General features: G+C 43.9%; 1 protein-coding gene across 1 annotated transcript in view; it reads left to right on the forward strand.

Moving 5' to 3' along the window:
• The first annotated feature begins 4,054 nt into the window (after positions 1-4,054).
• The window catches only part of LOC126251647 (death-associated protein kinase related-like), a 239,106-nt gene continuing 226,230 nt past the window's right edge, over positions 4,055-16,930 (forward strand). The window contains exon 1 of the mRNA XM_049952200.1: positions 4,055-4,397. Within this exon, the coding sequence (XP_049808157.1) occupies positions 4,240-4,397 (158 nt within the window). The 5' untranslated portion in view covers positions 4,055-4,239. The remainder of the gene's footprint in view (positions 4,398-16,930) is intronic.

A 16,930-nucleotide genomic window follows, 5' to 3' on the forward strand; every position in this document is an offset into this window, starting at 1 on the left:
CTAGGAAAGTTTGTAACCTCCCCCTCACTTATCGACCTTAATGACAGTGAAAAATTAAACCACGTGTACCTAATGGAAATTTGGGAAAAGCAATCGTCACCGAAGTTAATCTGTCGGTAAAGAGGGAGGAAAGGGTTACATCTAAATGAAAGGAAAAATGCAAATGAAACTGGTGGAAATTAATTTTGTAAAGGGGTAAAGTTAATAAAGAAAGTAAATGTGCGGCCGTTCCGTTAACAATTAACTAGCGGTAATTAGATATTTGAGATTTGGGGAAAATTACGGTCGCCAGTCCTATGGACAATTACTACAATAACTGAAAAAGAAAGGTTATTGCACATATAATTAGCACTAAAAGTGTGGCAACTGAAGGTTGACATGTGTTGTGTGAAAACTTAATGTTTGTCTGAAGTAATAAATTTCGCTACACCCTGACTTAATTTAGCAAAAGAATTAATACAACTGGAAAATTGAAAGTTAGTTTAGTGACTGAAATTAATAGTGAACTTTGTTTCTGAAGCATATCGAAATTCAGTAAAATACAGTTAGTCTTGGGCTACCTCAACAATCATTTCAAAAGCTACTTGAATCTACGCAATTTAGAAATAAGAGATTTCACTTCGAACTTGAATTAAATGATTCTGAACAATTAACAATAGTAAAATTTAGTACGTACCAAGCTGAGCTGCAGTCACAGGTAAGCTAAAATATGCTAACAAAACTCGCACTCTTAATTTGTGCTCGTGTAATCTAAATATTGTAGCCAGCTATGAATACTTTAACTGAACTTTGAAATTAAGGCAGTGAAATTGAATTATATTATTTTAATGCTGGCGTTTGAATTTCAACGACACTCGGGTTCATTTCGGAAAAGGAAGGGACCCTGCTTGGCAATGCAATTGGGACAATGAGCAACAAAGGTTCATGCTAAGTTGCTGTAATTTTGTGATGCAACAATTTTAAAAGCTGAGGTCTGCCATACAGTTCTGAAACTTTACGTGCTTTTAGTCTTCCTTGTTGGTTGATTGAAGGTTTGAAGTCGTCGATCGAGGAGGTGGCGACAGTCACTCATTGTCGGCCGTCGCTGTTGCAGAAGCTGGATGCTGGCGCGCCTTCTTCTCGACACGGTCACCAGGCGAAACGGGCTCTTGAAGTGTGCCAGCTAATGCTTCCCATCCGCGACACCGTGCTAGAAACTATTATAGCCAGTCGAGCGCAATTACATGCTGCCAAACCCCGAAAGCGCGGCAACTCGCGGGAGCTTCACACAACCCACCTGCTCCACTCGCACTACCCCAGCCAGACTCCCCCTCTGCCCGCGCTCCACGCGACAGAGTTAACACTACCAAAGATCCTAAACACTTTCGTTCTCCACACGACCTATCGATGTATTCGTTCGATAGCATAGTTTTCCCTAGGCCAGACCCAGCGTATAAATACAAATAATATTCACAAAACAAACCAATTATACATCGACATAAATGCATATATAAAGAGTAAAACAATTACAATATACAAAGACACAGAAATGTTATATCTCCAGGTGACAAAACAAGGAAAAAAATTATAGTACAATAGATGGAAATAGGAGGATATGCATTTCCGGCGTTACAAGTTGTCATCGTTGTCCCACGCCGTCTGGAGCTAAGCCCGGAAACTACTGCGGCGCAGACATACTGTACACTCCACATGGCAGCAAACAGAGAAGAAATGCACCCTAGTGCCACACGGTAGGTCACGAACTAAAAGCTAGCTAGACACAAAAACGTGTAGCATATTGTGAATAGTTCCGGTAATCGATAACCGAGAAGGAGAGAATATTGTTCGTGATATTTTATTTGCCTGACTGCGTCAACTCCCAAAACATCCTCATATGGGTTTTCTATAGCCCAACCGTCGTTCACGAGTACCCTCTTCACTATCAAAATGTTGGCATCCCAGTAGCACATTACAGGCTCTGTGACAACAGATGTATTCCTGCAAATACCGGACAGTCACAGCCGCGGATTCTAGGAATGGGGGTCACAGTTTCTTATCTGCCACGTCCACAATGCCGCATGACGTGACATCCGTACCTCACTATTGCCCACCAGTGCGGTGTCACTGTGGTATTGTGGATGTGTTCGTTGCACACTTGCCATCGGGTTGACAGCCACTGGAAATAACACACGACATCGATTAGGTATGTACGTAAGGTGCATCTCAGACTGGTATCAGCGGTTCTCGACGCTTCAGTCTGGAAACGTGCGATCGCTACGGTCGCGGTCGCAGGTTCGAATCCTGCTTCGGGCATGGATGTGTGTGATGTCCTTAGGTTAGTTAGGTTCAAGTAGTTCTAAGTTCTAGGGGACTGATGACCTCATATGTTAAGTCCCATAGTGCTCAGAGCCATTTGAACCATTTGAACAAGCGGTTCCGAAATTGATCACGAAATAAAAAATTTATGTAGCCAACATTGCCGCCAGAGGCCATTTTATTTATAGTTCCTCATCGTATACGGCTGCGTTCCCACCATCCAAGATATTCAGAATAAAATTAGGTGACTGGGCTAAGACTTTTCATTTGTTTTACGTTCAATCACTGTTGCAGGATGATCCCAAAATTTCTTAATCATTTGAATGACTCGCAACTGCCAAATACATAGCGGCAACCGTTTGGAGCAATTTAATGTTGAATGACTATGTATAATAAATTTGATATTGTGGATAAGGCAGACACCCATCTGGGATTCATTGCAAAAAATGTTAAGCGCAATTGATGCACGAAGGAGTTGCTGACAGATTCGTCCCCGAGTGATTCTTGAGTGCTATTCGCAATCCTACAACCCTTACCAAGTTCGTTTCGTAGAACGGGTACAAGATTCAGAGAAGAGCTACACTATTCACCACGGGCTTATGTACTCACCACAGGAACGTTACAGGAATGCTCTACGAGCCACAGTAAGAGACGCTGGAAGGAAGATGTTTGATACGCAAACGTTGGCGTGAATGTGAATTTTCTTGATGTATACTGCTGTTGAAAATCTCTCGGCTTTTCCGCCTGGTGACAGTGTCGAGATACGACAACGTATCGACGGGTGTCATATTCACCACCTACAGAATCTTCTAAATCAAGAGTACGACACTTGTGATCATCAGCACAACCGTGGATAAGTTGGTAAGTATCTACATCTTCATCTACATCTATGTGATTACTCTGCTATTCACAATAAAGTACCTGGCAGGGGGTTCAATGGAACCACCTTCAAGCTGTCTCTCTACCGTTCCACTCTCGAACGGCGCGCGGGAAAAACGAGCACTTAAATTTTTCTGTGCGAGCCCTAATTTCTCTTATTTTATCATCATAATCATTTCTCTCTATGTTTTCTCAATCGGAGGAGAAAACTGGTGATTGAAATTTCATGATATTCCATTACGATACTCGTAGAAAAGTAGCGATATCACAGCACTGCCACCGGGCTGGAAACCCGAAGGTTTTTCATCATTAAATCGTTTGCTTTTGAAATCGTGATATATGGGGCAAGAAACACATTACTCGTATCCACAACAGCTCCCGTAATGAATAGGGCGATATGTAAGATTCGGGCTTACACGGAAGCATACTGACAGACATCCTTCCCGAGAACCATTCGCCATTGGAACAGGAAGAGAGCGGTCACGTTTTTGTTACTGACGCACTATATACCTTACGTCACAAATCGCTCGGAAGCCTGCAGAACGCAGATACAGATGCAGATTGCCGGCAGCACCGCCTTTCACTTTTCACGTCTTCGAATCTCTGACCCACCAGACAGGCCATCACGCAGAAACCGTAACAAGCCGAGAGTCGGGCAGGCTGAGCTGTGTAGCAGGAGCTGTCTCGCGCTCCGAGCTTATTAATTTTTCTGCTGCAAAGCGGCTCGTATCTCTCGAGTCGCTTGACAGCGGAGTCTGAGCTCGCGGCGGTGAAGGGAGGGGAGAGGACACTGTGGTGGCGCATGCGCAGTAGCGCGCTCGATCTACTGGCGCCCGCTGGTGCCAACTCGGCAGCCGTCGGTGCAGATCGGCACATTTCGGCGAGCAACGAGCAGCGAGCAGCAGCAGCTGTGGGGAGGGCGGACCGCGGCTTCACTGCTAGATCGGCGGCGGAGGAGAGTGGTGGTGTGTCTTGCCAGCTCCTCCTGGCAGCTCAGGCGGACGGACGAGTCGCTCTGGTCTTTGTGTGTTGGTTGGGGGGTCGCGAGTTCCAGTTCCCGGTGCGATGAGGGGCGAGGTGCGCGGCTCGGGCCGCAAGCCCGACGTCCTCATGTCGTCGACGACTCCTGGTTTCCTGGAGCTCAGCCCGCAGAAGATGGAGAAGTGGATTACTCAGCAGCCCATCGAGGAGCACTACGAAGTCGAGGAGCAGCCCTTCGCAAGGTAAGACACAGGCAAATCCGCGACTGCAACCTCGCCGAAGTGTTTTTTGTTTTTCGTGCACGATCGAGTGTCAGTGTTGAAGTGCTTGTGTGTTCAGTAAGTGACATCATACGTAGACAACGAGATATCAGGCAGGCTTTCATGTTTCGCTCTGACGCATGACGGGTCTTTCTAGTAAGTCATTATGAGTCTGCCGAATAGCTGCAGAAACAGTTCTCCAGATTTCGCCGTGGATACTAGCATTCAAAGTGGCCCGTGTATCGTCGACAGAAGTTAATGTGTCTTCCACGTCGTGACAGTCAAGCAACACTAAAAGAACGGATTTCTGTCAGTATCTACCGCATAGTATTACATTTACGACGGTATTACACTGCCAAAGATATTTCATCATCATTCTAGAAAAGCTATAACCATATTCCAGCTTTTACAAAGAATACGTTTGAAACACCCCAGTACAACGTCAAAATTTATAGAACTTTATTTATAATTAGTCTTTAACCAATTTATTTTACAGTGTGGTACGGGCCTTAGAAACGAAGGATGGTGCTCTTTGTTAAGGCAATGGAATCGAATCAAGGATTTAGATTTTCTGCAATATCCTGAAAAACTTGAGGGAGTGCTGAGATAGTTCCTTAAGTAAAGCAAAACTGATTTCTTCCGCTGCCATTCTCCAGCTGACCCTGATGCCGACAAGTGGGTAATCAGTATTCTTTATTCTGGTACCTGGATGTATTTGCTTTAGTCCTTGGACAGAGGCTGCACACAGTACTCAAGGAAGCGTTACTATTTCCGTCTCCTGGGTGGAACTCTTTGACAAATGAAAATGTATCTCTGTTGGTATAGGCTATCGCATCTGGAAGTCATGCATGAATTGACCGTCAGTTGCATGAAGTACTATTCACGAATCGTGCAGCGTTCTCAAAATCCTGTGAAGCTACAACGTGAATATCTGCGTAAATCGGACATTAGTTGGGGACTCGAGTGTCAAGTTATAAAGCCAGAATCATCATGCACGCTTATTCGGTGTTTCACCGCTGTGGTTTCTTGGAATCAGTTTCTTTGCTCCTCGTAAGAACTGTCTGTAAATCTCGCCTTCTGCTTGGAGATATTTAACTTACGACTGAAGTGCACCAACCGTGCTTTTACTGCAAGCGTCAGAATTTTGCCCAGAAGGATTTTGGTAACACCGTGGAGATACTCGCAATAGCCTACTTAGAAAGTCAATCGCCCGAAGCTTTCGGTTTGGCCAAACCCCGGCAGAGAGAAACGCAATCCGCCTGCGCGCACCGCAGGTTTTCGAAACTGTCCGACCTGCTCATTGTCTGCCTGCCTCCGATACGTGGCCAGCGGATCAATGGACCGTGCAGCGAGATAGTTATCGCACCCTTTTACCCTTGCACAACCAGTCCCTCGGCGCAGAGTTTCTCCGGGGAGAAATGCAAAACGTTCTTTCGCAAAAGTCGGCAGACTTAGCGCCGCGTCAGAAAAAACCAACCAGCAGGTAAACGCAGCGCACTGCACCGGTGAGAGGCGTGGACGCCCAGCCTTCCGGCACGTGAAATAGTGTGGATATTTGTCACTACAAGAGTGCGCCGCCTTTTCCAAAAGCCGTGTGACCTTCATTATCATTGGCGACAGTTTACAAACACGCGCATTAACTTGCTGTGGCGGCTGTTGCGAAGAGTCTGCAAATTCCGAGAATCCATTGTCTCACGACACTGGTATTACCGGTCTCCACGCAAGAAGTTGTTGATATAATCATATCCAGACAGCAATTAGTTTCAGTTGACTTAGTCAACACAGTCGTTCTCGGAATAGTCTGCTATTAGCTAAAAAGTCCAGCACTGGAAAAAAAATCGACGTGATTTGTATGTGCAAGGAAAATGATGAGTAGGATTCGTCATACAATTCTCTCATAAATAAGAAATATTCTGCGTAATTTTGATCGCTATGATGGAAAAGGTGACGTTCTCCTTAATTCGAAGCCACGTCGAGCTCCGGTATCGAATGTTAACGTTGTACGTCAGATTTCCCCGCCGGTATTAATTCGCTAATTGACCGCCTAGGCAAGAAAAAGGAAAAAATTACACTCACGTAGTTGGACGAAATAGTATAGTTACAGTGAACAGTTATAGCCGTGAAACGAGAAAAGACCTATTGTTCTCCTTATCACTAGTGTTTCGTCGCTGTGAGATAGGGAGCGCATGAGGATGTTTGTCTCTGCTCGTGTTAAGCGAGCGTGCACCTCAGTTTTCGGTTTGACATATGTGGAATTTCCTGCAATTGTGTGAAGATTTATCTCAGCTCAAAGGCTGTTTGAATGGCGAATATTACTAATATCTGTATGAAACAGTCAAAACTCGAGTTGATACGTTGTAACTCGCATGACGTTTGCGCGCTTGAAGTTAGAGCATTAACTTTTAAATTAATGACATTTCTCCAGGAAAGAACGTGAAGATGGAATTTAACAAGAGCTCGAACACAGACGTATGTGAAATTGTTTTTTTTTTTTCCGCCGTTCGTTCGCTCTGAAACGTACTTTATAATGATTTTATCAGAGTTACGAAAAGTACTGATGACAACACTTTACTGGATCATTTATATAATAAGATATCTGATGGTGATGTACATCCATTTTTAGAAGTGTCAGTTTTCCCCTTGCGCTTTCCATATATAGTTGCAGATGCTATAGATTTTTTTAAAAAAATTATTGAGACTATAAATCTACATTACCTGCATCCTAAGCTACCTGTAACAGATCGTTAGACACATTTTATATAAAATTACTATGGCAGTACATTTAGAAATTAATTTTTTTTCAGCTCAGTGCAATAATAATACAAAAACAATAACAAAAATCCAAAGAAGGATAATATTAAGGTCGTTTAATTATACCACTAATATGATGTATATGAAAGCCGTCACCAGTTCACAAATTAATTCTAAACTTCTTTGTTGATGTCTGCAAAAGTCGAACCACCTCTATGCTACCCACTTGAGATTTCTGTTTCTAAACGGGCTTAATGATGGCAACTTCCATAAAAGCTTTTGTACACGTTTGTATTCGCTCATATCTCTCCCTCTCTCTCTCTCTCTCTGGCCGTCTGCTATATGTTCGTCCCATAGATGCATAGTGACAAGGCACTGATATGCCAAAAAGGAATATATACATATTTAAGTAAAAAGAAAGAGGTATGTTAATATTCCTTACACAGACCCTAAGTGAAAGGGTTCTCATGGAAGTGGAATAAGCCAAAAAATCTGAAGAATATTTTCATTCAAGAGAGAACTTGTAACAGAAATGTAAAAGTCGACAAACTGTCGTGTATCAGATGATTCTGAGGGTATTACATTCACACGATCATCCAACAGAAAGCAGTCACAGCACGTATTTACGTTCATCCACATTACTGTAGCGAAGATATGCAAAGGTCAGATTTTACGTAAAACTCGCGTTACTTGATAATGCAACAACTGATTTTACTAACAAATTCATCACTGGCATAGCAGGCGTTCGCCATCAATAAATCCTTCTGACCCCTTTAATACTGAAGTTAACGAGTAGCTAAACGTTTTGCAGCTGTGAGCATGCTACTGATTCTGAATAATGAACGCCTTCCTGAGTTGACTTTAAATCTTCAACGTAAATTATTCTCGTTTCTAATTTATCCCTGACTGGATGTGAGATGGTGGTGGAAATCTAAAATGCAGGTCCAACCACACACTACGCAAAAGCATTAATTCAACGAGTTTCTGAGAAAAATGCCTTCACCATCAAAATATCAACATACTGCAGTGAGTTTGCGTGTGTGGACCTTTGTAAATGTAGTGACAATTCAATGTAGTAGACACAATCGTTTTGAGAGATTCAGTAGCTGTGTAGATACTTAAGATAATTTTCATTTATTGTTCGTCTCAGTTGCAAATTTTTAATTAGATCACGTTTCGATCACTCTGGATCATCTTGAGATCTGCAACAAAATAAACCTAAATATTACCATCTAATATTTTATAATATTTGGAAAAGAATGCACATAAACGTAGAATTTACCTAAGTAGTTGTGTCAGCAACGTGTCTTGTCTACTCAGAATCACATATGAGAGTGCTGTGATTTACAACGGCGCCCACTGTTTTCAATACGTGTATGTTGGAGTTATGGGGAAGGGGACGAAATATGCAGCTGCGACGGAACACTAAATGGGAAGTATCTTAAGTAGTGACGATTCTTGTATATAGATATTTCTGGTGGTGAAGGCATGTAACTTCGAGACACGTTAAATTAGTTCAAAAATGGTTCAAATGGCTCTGAGCACTATGGGACTTAACATATGAGGTCATCAGTCCCCTAGAACGTAGAACTACTTAAACCTAACTAACCTAATGACATCACTCATATCCATGCCCGAAGCAGAATTGGAACCTGCGACCGTAGCGGTCGCGCGGTTCCAGACTGAAGCGCCTAGAACCGCTCGGCTGTTAAATTAGTGTTTTTGCACTGTGTGGCTGAGCCCATATTTTAGCTTTCATATTCCTATTGATTCACTGAAAGAAGAAGTTTCAAGAACGACATGTTCCCATCAGGCCGTTAAATGAAAATAGTGCGTTACGGAGCAGTACTAGCCAATTTAGAGCTTTTCTTATTCTCAAATCCTTAGGGTACAATGAATGTGGAGACTTCCCTCGTGAAGGGATTTTTTTAAAATTAAACTCACGTGCTATACAGAGTTACGAATAACAAGGTCGTCACCGTAAGCACACATGTACGCATGTGACGGAACTGCAGTCACCAGTGTGGTTTGTTTCTGGATACCTATTCCGAGGTCGTGTACATTGTTGACTACGAGAACCTCTGCTTGCCCTTTGGTTTCTGTTCTACACTCCTTACTAGGACCATGGCATCCTCATCTGTTATTCATTCGAGGATGAGCAACGCTCGAAACTAGCTAGTGGTGCTCAATGAAAAAAATGGCTCTGAGCACCATGGGACTTAACATCTCAGGTCATCAGTCCGCTAGAACTTAGAACTACTTAAACCTAACTAACCTAAGGACATCACACACATCCATGCCCGAGGCAGGATTCGAACCTGCGACCGTACCGGTCGCGCGGTTCTAGACTGAAGCGCCTAGAACCGCTCGGCCACCAACGGGCGGCGGTGCTTAATGAACTACCATTTTCAATTAACGGCTTCTTGGAAAGATGTCGTTCTTCAAATTTATCACGGCTGTGGTGCCAACCGAGAAGAAGAGTCGGCTGTGTTAGACTTCCGTTGCGGATCTGTGAGGATGTCTGTATCGCGTGCCCGTCGCATAGCTTACGCGTCAGTTGTGCCGGCGCAAAGTGTGGAAAGTAGCACTTGGAGTGGGCGCCAGTGCCGCCGATGTGGGTCATTTCGCGCAGCTGCGCCCAACCGTCGCGTCGGGCCCAGGCCATGCCAGGTGAAAGCAGCTGCCGACCGCGCAGCCGCCGCCCGCGTCGAATTCCTCAGCAGCCGCCGCGGCGGCGGAAAAATGCCGGGCCGCGCGCTGCGGGGTCTACAGGCAGCCGCTCGCATGCGGCGTATTTCGACTGCTTGTGGGAGCCAAGTCCCAAGGTCAACTGACAAGGGAAGCATACACCTAAGGGGGCGCCGACTTTGCCAGTTTTTCACACCACTGTAGTAAACGGATGCAACGTATATTGCTCTAGTATGCCGTCAAGTGAAACTTCCTGGCAGATTAAAACTGTGCCGGACCGACCCTCGAACTCGGGACCTTTACCTTTCGCGGGCAAGTGCTCTGCCAGCTGAGCTACCCAAGCACGACTCACGCCCCGTCCTCACATCTTTACTTCTGCCAGTACCTGCTGTGAGGACGGGGCGTGAGTCGTTCCTGGGTAGCTCAGTTGGTAGAGCACTTGCCCGCGAAAGGCAAAGGTCCCGAGTTCGAGTGTCGGTCCGTTGATATCAGCGCACACTCCGCTGCAGAGTGAAAATCTCATTCTATGACCTCAAGTGTTTTCGAGAAATTGCGATTACATGCATGAATACCGTACTGAAGCGCCAACTCTCAGACAATAGCTTTAGCGCAGCCGATAAAAAAGTTCCCTGAGCTTCTACATTGCTCCCGTACTAGAAAGAAATACCATCTAGTGAAGATTGCGTTGCGTTGCAGTACCTAGTATTGCATCAGTTGACTGCTCCGACACTCGTATCTATGTTGACATATGGATCGTTTGTATCAAATATTGTTTCTGAACGGCATTATTTTTAAATGTTAGCCGGCCGGTGTGGCCGTGCGGTTCTAGGCGGCTCAGTCCGGAACCGCGCTGCTGCTACGGTCGCAGGTTTCTCCTGCCTCAGGCATGGATGTGTGTGATGTCCTTCGGTTAGTTAGCTTTAAATACTTCTAAGTTCTAGGGGAGTGATGACCTCAGAGCCATTTGAACCATTTAAATGTTACTGGCTAATCGCGAACCAACGACCATTATTCATTTCTCTCCTTTTCGTATGTAGCCAATCTATGTCATGTCAGTTTTAAGCACGTGTGACAAAAATTAAAAAGAGAATTATGTCAACCGACACAAACGAAATTCATGTGAAATAGCATAAAACCAAATAAAAGAACTCGTATGAAAAAAATGTAAAAATTATGTTTTGTGTGTACGGCGTATGTATACTATTCTGAGATTGCATTCCTGGAAAAGACGAATTATTCTGTAAAATTTCAGATGGATATTCACGATGATTCCGTGACGATGTTGCTAACTTTCAGAAATGACGGAGAAGGGGTTAGTATACCAGTCTGGGGTAAAGGACGCTGGATCTGAAAAACGATCGAGTCTCAAAGTTATAAGCGAAAAGTCTTCTCATACCTCTGCAGTGGAATACATGTACCGGTCTGTTGCTGCTAAGATTTTAGAGCAGGTAAATTTCAGAGTTGGTAGTATGGACCAAAACAAGAAAAAATGTCCGGTAAATATAGACTGTAAAATGCATACCTTAAGGGCTATAAGCACTTTTCCACCCTCGCTACTGTGAAAAACATGTCGTCTACTGATCAAGTGCCCGTGGCTCGTAAGGTATACACTTAAGAGCTCTTGTTCAGTGGACTTTCTTATCTGGGCCCACACTGCCCCGAAATATGGAAAGCAAAGAGCTTCCAGTAGAAACGATGTGTTTCCCAATATCTAAGATGAGCAAGTGATCGTAGCTCTTACTGTATGCAGTGTAGAGTGCATGTTTACCTGACAATTTTTTCATGTTGTGGTCCATACTACTGCCACTGAAAGCTACTTACCCTACAATGTTAGCAATAACAGTGCCGGTAGATATATTGCACTTTCAGAGGTATCAGTACCATTTGCTTAAAACTTTCGACTGGATCGTTTCCGGATCAGGATCCCTTACCACCAACTGATATGTTTACCCTTCTCAATCATCCCTGAAAGTTTGCAACATCTTCAAGAAATCCCCACGTGTATTTCTAACCTCTTGAAATCAGACGTTCGCATTTTGTTTCATGTGCTCATAGTAACAGAAGCCCCCCCCCCCCCCCCCCCCTGCCACCGCCTTCCCAATCAAAGAAGTTCGCCCGAAACACTATGTGTTCAACGACTAAATTATTGTAAAAGTTGCTGCTCTGTTGTCACACAAAACGAAGCCTTCAGTCACAGACTGTCGAGTATTGTAGTGTAACGACGTAAATTTCTTATAAATGATTTTCTTTCGACATATGACCATGTTTAGACTTCGTCAAAAAATGGCTCTGAGTACTATGGGACTCAACTGCTGAGGTCATTAGTCCCCTAGAACTTAGAACTAATTAAACCTAACTAACCTAAGGACATCACAAACATCCATGCCCGAGGCAGGATTCGAACCTGCGACCGTAGCGGTCTTGCGGTTCTAGGCTGCAGCGCCTTTAACCGCACGGCCACCTCGGCCGGCTAGACTTCGTCACCTACGTCAGTTACAACCCATTCAAAATTATTTATATTCTTTTTAAATTGTCTCAGAATGGTTCTTGAACGAAACTGTAAAACATCATTTGAGTCGTATGCGCAGAATTACGTCACTCGGGCCAATTGGTTTGCGTAAACTTTTTCAATTTTAGATGTCGTTTGTTTCTCCTCAGAAATTATATTGATACACGTTGGCCCGCATCTCGTGGTCGTGCGGTAGCGTTCTCGCTTCCCACGCCCGGGTTCCCGGGTTCGATTCCCGGCGGGGTCAGGGATTTTCTCTGCCTCGTGATGGCTGGGTGTTGTGTGCTGTCCTTAGGTTAGTTAGGTTTAAGTAGTTCTAAGTTCTAGGGGACTTATGACCACAAAAGTTGAGTCCCATAGTGCTCAGAGCCATTTGAACCATTTTTGATACACGTTGTCTCATTTAATCGATATTAGGACCACATTCAATAAACTTTTTGAGATTCAAAGTCGCGATGAACGCTGGCAAAATTCAATAATCTTGTGAAATATATTATTAATTCATTCACATAATTCTTCATAAATAAATCCTCGGAACACGTATTTCAACTTTAGTAGCATCCACTAGTTTATTATCTTCCTACATACAGACGTGAACCTGAGCCTTGACGAGACAAAACTAACATTTTCAATAAGATTAAACTTCCTATGATATCATTGTTGTACAAAACATTACAAATTCTCGTTTATTTGATTTTTAGAAGCACGACGCAACAACTCGGTTTCAGGATCTTCTGTTGCTCTTTGGCTGTCGACCCGCGACGTATAGTGGCCAGCAATTTTCTCTCTGGTCCCGGCAGCGAAGATGCTGTCTCCGTTCGTTGCGCCGCCCTCTCCGTACATGAAACATAAAAAATAAATACAAAATTTTAGACAATCCACAACCATTACAAATATTACAAAAATACATAAACAAAACTAAATTAAACTTATATTCACCTGCAAACTGGGCTGACACTGGTGGATGGGTGACGCTTCAATTTCGTCCCACTACAGTATCTCATCCCAAAATTGATAACGGAACAAGACACTGTCTACCGGTATTCAGTACGACGACAACAACCCATTTCTTTCTTGACCTTTGTCAAATCTCAAAGAAATCCTCCCTCCCTACAAGGATAAATGATCGGAGCGTCTGCAGCATCAAGTGATTGGCAAGATTTCGAGGTGCAAGAATCTCTCGAGGCATCTGCGTCTCGTTAGTGCTGGACACACACACACACACACACACACACACGTGTTCGCCAGACTCTTAGGAGTCCATGTGGCGACCGCTGGCAGCTGCCGGCCCAGTACAGGATGTGCGTTCCGTTGCTGGTTAGCGCCTCCTGCTGTTAGCGCCGTGGCTACACCAGACAGCGGCCTCTTGGCTAAAGATCCGGCCCTTCTGGCCTGGGCTGCCATGCCATCGCATTTGAGCTGTTCGGTCAGTTTTTGTAGCGTAATGTCTGACTCACTGTTGGCATACCGAAACTGTTACGTTCAAAGATATTTGCACGTATTAACGTGGGCTATCCATTAGGAACGTACATACTGAGAGCAGTTTAGGTATAACCGCGGAGTGTAAAAAGGCTGAGTCTGCTATACTGTGGCTCTTGTGCACTTCTGTCTGTATCAGCACTGATTCTTGCGTGACCTGGAAGCGGTCTGGAAAAATTTGAATCTGTAATTTCATATGTAAATCCTCTGGAAAGCGGCAATAGAGTCTCATACACTACGCCAACTTCATTCGTGAAACTGCCTAATACATCTACATCTACGTGATTACTCTGATACTTACAATAAAGTTCCTCGCAGAGGGTTCAATGAACCACCTTCAAGCTGTCTCACTACCGTTCCACTCGAACGGCACGCAGGAAAAACGAGCACTTAATTTTTTCTGTGCGAGCCCTGATATCTCTTATTTTATCGTGATGATCATATCTTCCTATGTAGGTGGATGCCAACAGAATGTTTTCGCAATCGGAGTAGAAAACTGGTGATTGAAATTTCATGAGAAGTCCCGTCGCAACGAAAAACGTCTTTGTTTTAATAATAGCCACTCCAATTCACGTATCATGTCTGTGACATTCCCCTATTTCGCGATTATACAAAACGAGTTGCCCTTCTTTGTACGTTTCCGATGTCATCCGTCAGTCCCACCTGATGCGGGTCCCACACTGCACAGCAACACTCCAGAATAGGGCGGACAAGCATAATGTAAGCAGTCTCTTTGGTAGACCTGTTGCACCTTCTAAGTGTTCTCCCAATGAATCGCAGTCTTTGGTTTGCTCTACCCACAATATTATCTATGTGATCGTTCCAATTTAGGTTATTTGTAATTATAATCCCCAAGTATTTAGTTGAATTTACAGCCCTCAGAATTGTGTGACTTACCGCGTAATCGAAATTTAGCTGATTTCTTTTAGTACTCATGTGAATAACTTCACACTTTTCTTTATTCATGGTCAATTGCCACTTTTCGCACCATACAGATATCTTATCTAAATGACTTTGCAAGTCGTTTTGATCATCTGGTGACTTTACAAGACGGTACATAACAGCATCATCCGCAAACAATCCAAGACGGCTACTCAGATTGTCTCCTGTGTCGTTAATATAGATCAAGAACAACAGAGGGTCTATAACACTTCCTTGGGGAATGCCGGATATTACTTCTGTTTTACTCTATGACTTTCCGTCTGTTACTGCGAACTGTGACCTTTCCGACAGGAAATCAAGAATCCAGTCGCACAACTTAGGCGATACTCCGTAGGCACGCAGTTTGGTTAGAAGACGCTTGTGAGGAACGGTGTCGAAAGCCTTCTGGAAATGACAATAAGAGAGAGAAAAAGAGTTTAATTCTTCAAGGCGCCGATTTCTGCAGGCCGTTTGTAGCACATCGTCTCAACAGTATACTTACATGCGATGAATATTTTCTTGAGGACAAGAATCAAATCTAATTATGGAACATCTTGAGAGGGAAATTTACAACACAGTTCAGCATAGGGGAGATTTGGTTACGAGAGATTTCAGTTATTCGTAAAATGTGTTGGTGGTAAGCAATACGATTACAGACATCAAAATAGGATAGGATTTTTCCTTGATTACTTTTAGCCATTATTGATTTATACTAGATTCCGTGAAGGTGTTTGAACACAATTTTAGGTAATAATATAGTCTTTTCGTCCTGTTGGTCTTCCCATTGAAAGAAAACAGGGATTAAACATTAGTCTTCGTGAAATTTGCAATTGAAAAACTGCTAGGAAGCATTATGCACTTAACAGCACTTTTCGTGTAAATATTTGGTACGATTTTAAAATATATAAAAAAAATGGTTCAAATGGCTCTGAGAACAGTCCCCTAGAACTTAGAACTAGTTAAACCTAACTAACCTAAGGACATCACACACATCCATGCCCGAGGTAGGATTCCAACCTGCGACCGTAGCGGCCTCGCGGTTCCAGACAGCAGCGCCTAGAACCGCACGGCCACTTCGGCCGGCAAAATATAAAAGGGACAACGAAACTTAACGCTATGAGTCTCCGCGAAACAGTTTCGACTTCTTGACGACGATTCGCTTATCCTTACCTCTCCGCCAGTCTACTTTCATCTTTAAGTTAATTCACAATTTTGCTCACCTCTAGAGTCTCGACACCTCACCAGTTCTAAATTCCGAACTCATGAGGCACAAAACAATAACGACAACACATAACGGGGATCCACTCTTCGTATACACTGTTGGTTAGAGTGTCTTTGAACCATTCTGCGTCGATCAAAACAGGTAAAGAACAGCTGCGCTACACAGACTCAGAGGACGCGGAGTAAAGCGGCAGGTGGTACGGTAGTGACGATGCCGGGTCGTGTATCGGACCGGAAGCTCGTCTCCCCTAGCGCGGCCCTTCCCTTAGCGAGAGGGGTTAGGCGCATCTATTTCTGACCCAACCCAGCGTCTGTCCGCCCCGCTGTCTCTCGCCGCTGCAGATGCATCCCGTCCGTTGAACTAGCATCGCTGGCGGACCGGTCCACAAGAGACGGAACTAATTCTATATACCGAAGGGATAACATGCCCACTCCTGGATATGATATTAGATTTCATATCAAAATGAGCAGGTCGACAATAACGTTGGAAATCTATGTTTCGATACCCTTACCTTCAAAGTCTACGAAAAAGTCCTTGACGCATCTTATATACAATTGTTTACCTTCTGTAAATGGTTCTTCTGAATTGGCATTCCTTACTCCGTATCTCTGCAATCGTTGCTACGTGCGAATACTGTTTCTTGTAGATATTAACTTACGGCTCAGTCGATAAACATTGTTCACGAATCGAAAGATAAGGCATTCAATTCTCAGTGGGTGCTTCTGGCACTTATTTCTTACACCTCTGGCACTGATTTGCTAATGTGAAAAATCTTTGCTTGCACTATGGTTCGGGGCCCATGTTGAACTGTAGGTCGTTCAATGGTTCAAATGGCTCTGAGCACTATGGGACTCAACTGCTGTGGTCATAAGTCCCCTAGAACTTAGAACTACTTAAACCTAACTAACCTAAGGACAGCACACGACACCCAGCCATCACGAGGCA

This window comes from Schistocerca nitens, chromosome 4 (assembly GCF_023898315.1).
Source record: "Schistocerca nitens isolate TAMUIC-IGC-003100 chromosome 4, iqSchNite1.1, whole genome shotgun sequence".
In the NCBI taxonomy this organism is placed as follows: Eukaryota; Metazoa; Arthropoda; class Insecta; order Orthoptera; family Acrididae; genus Schistocerca; species Schistocerca nitens.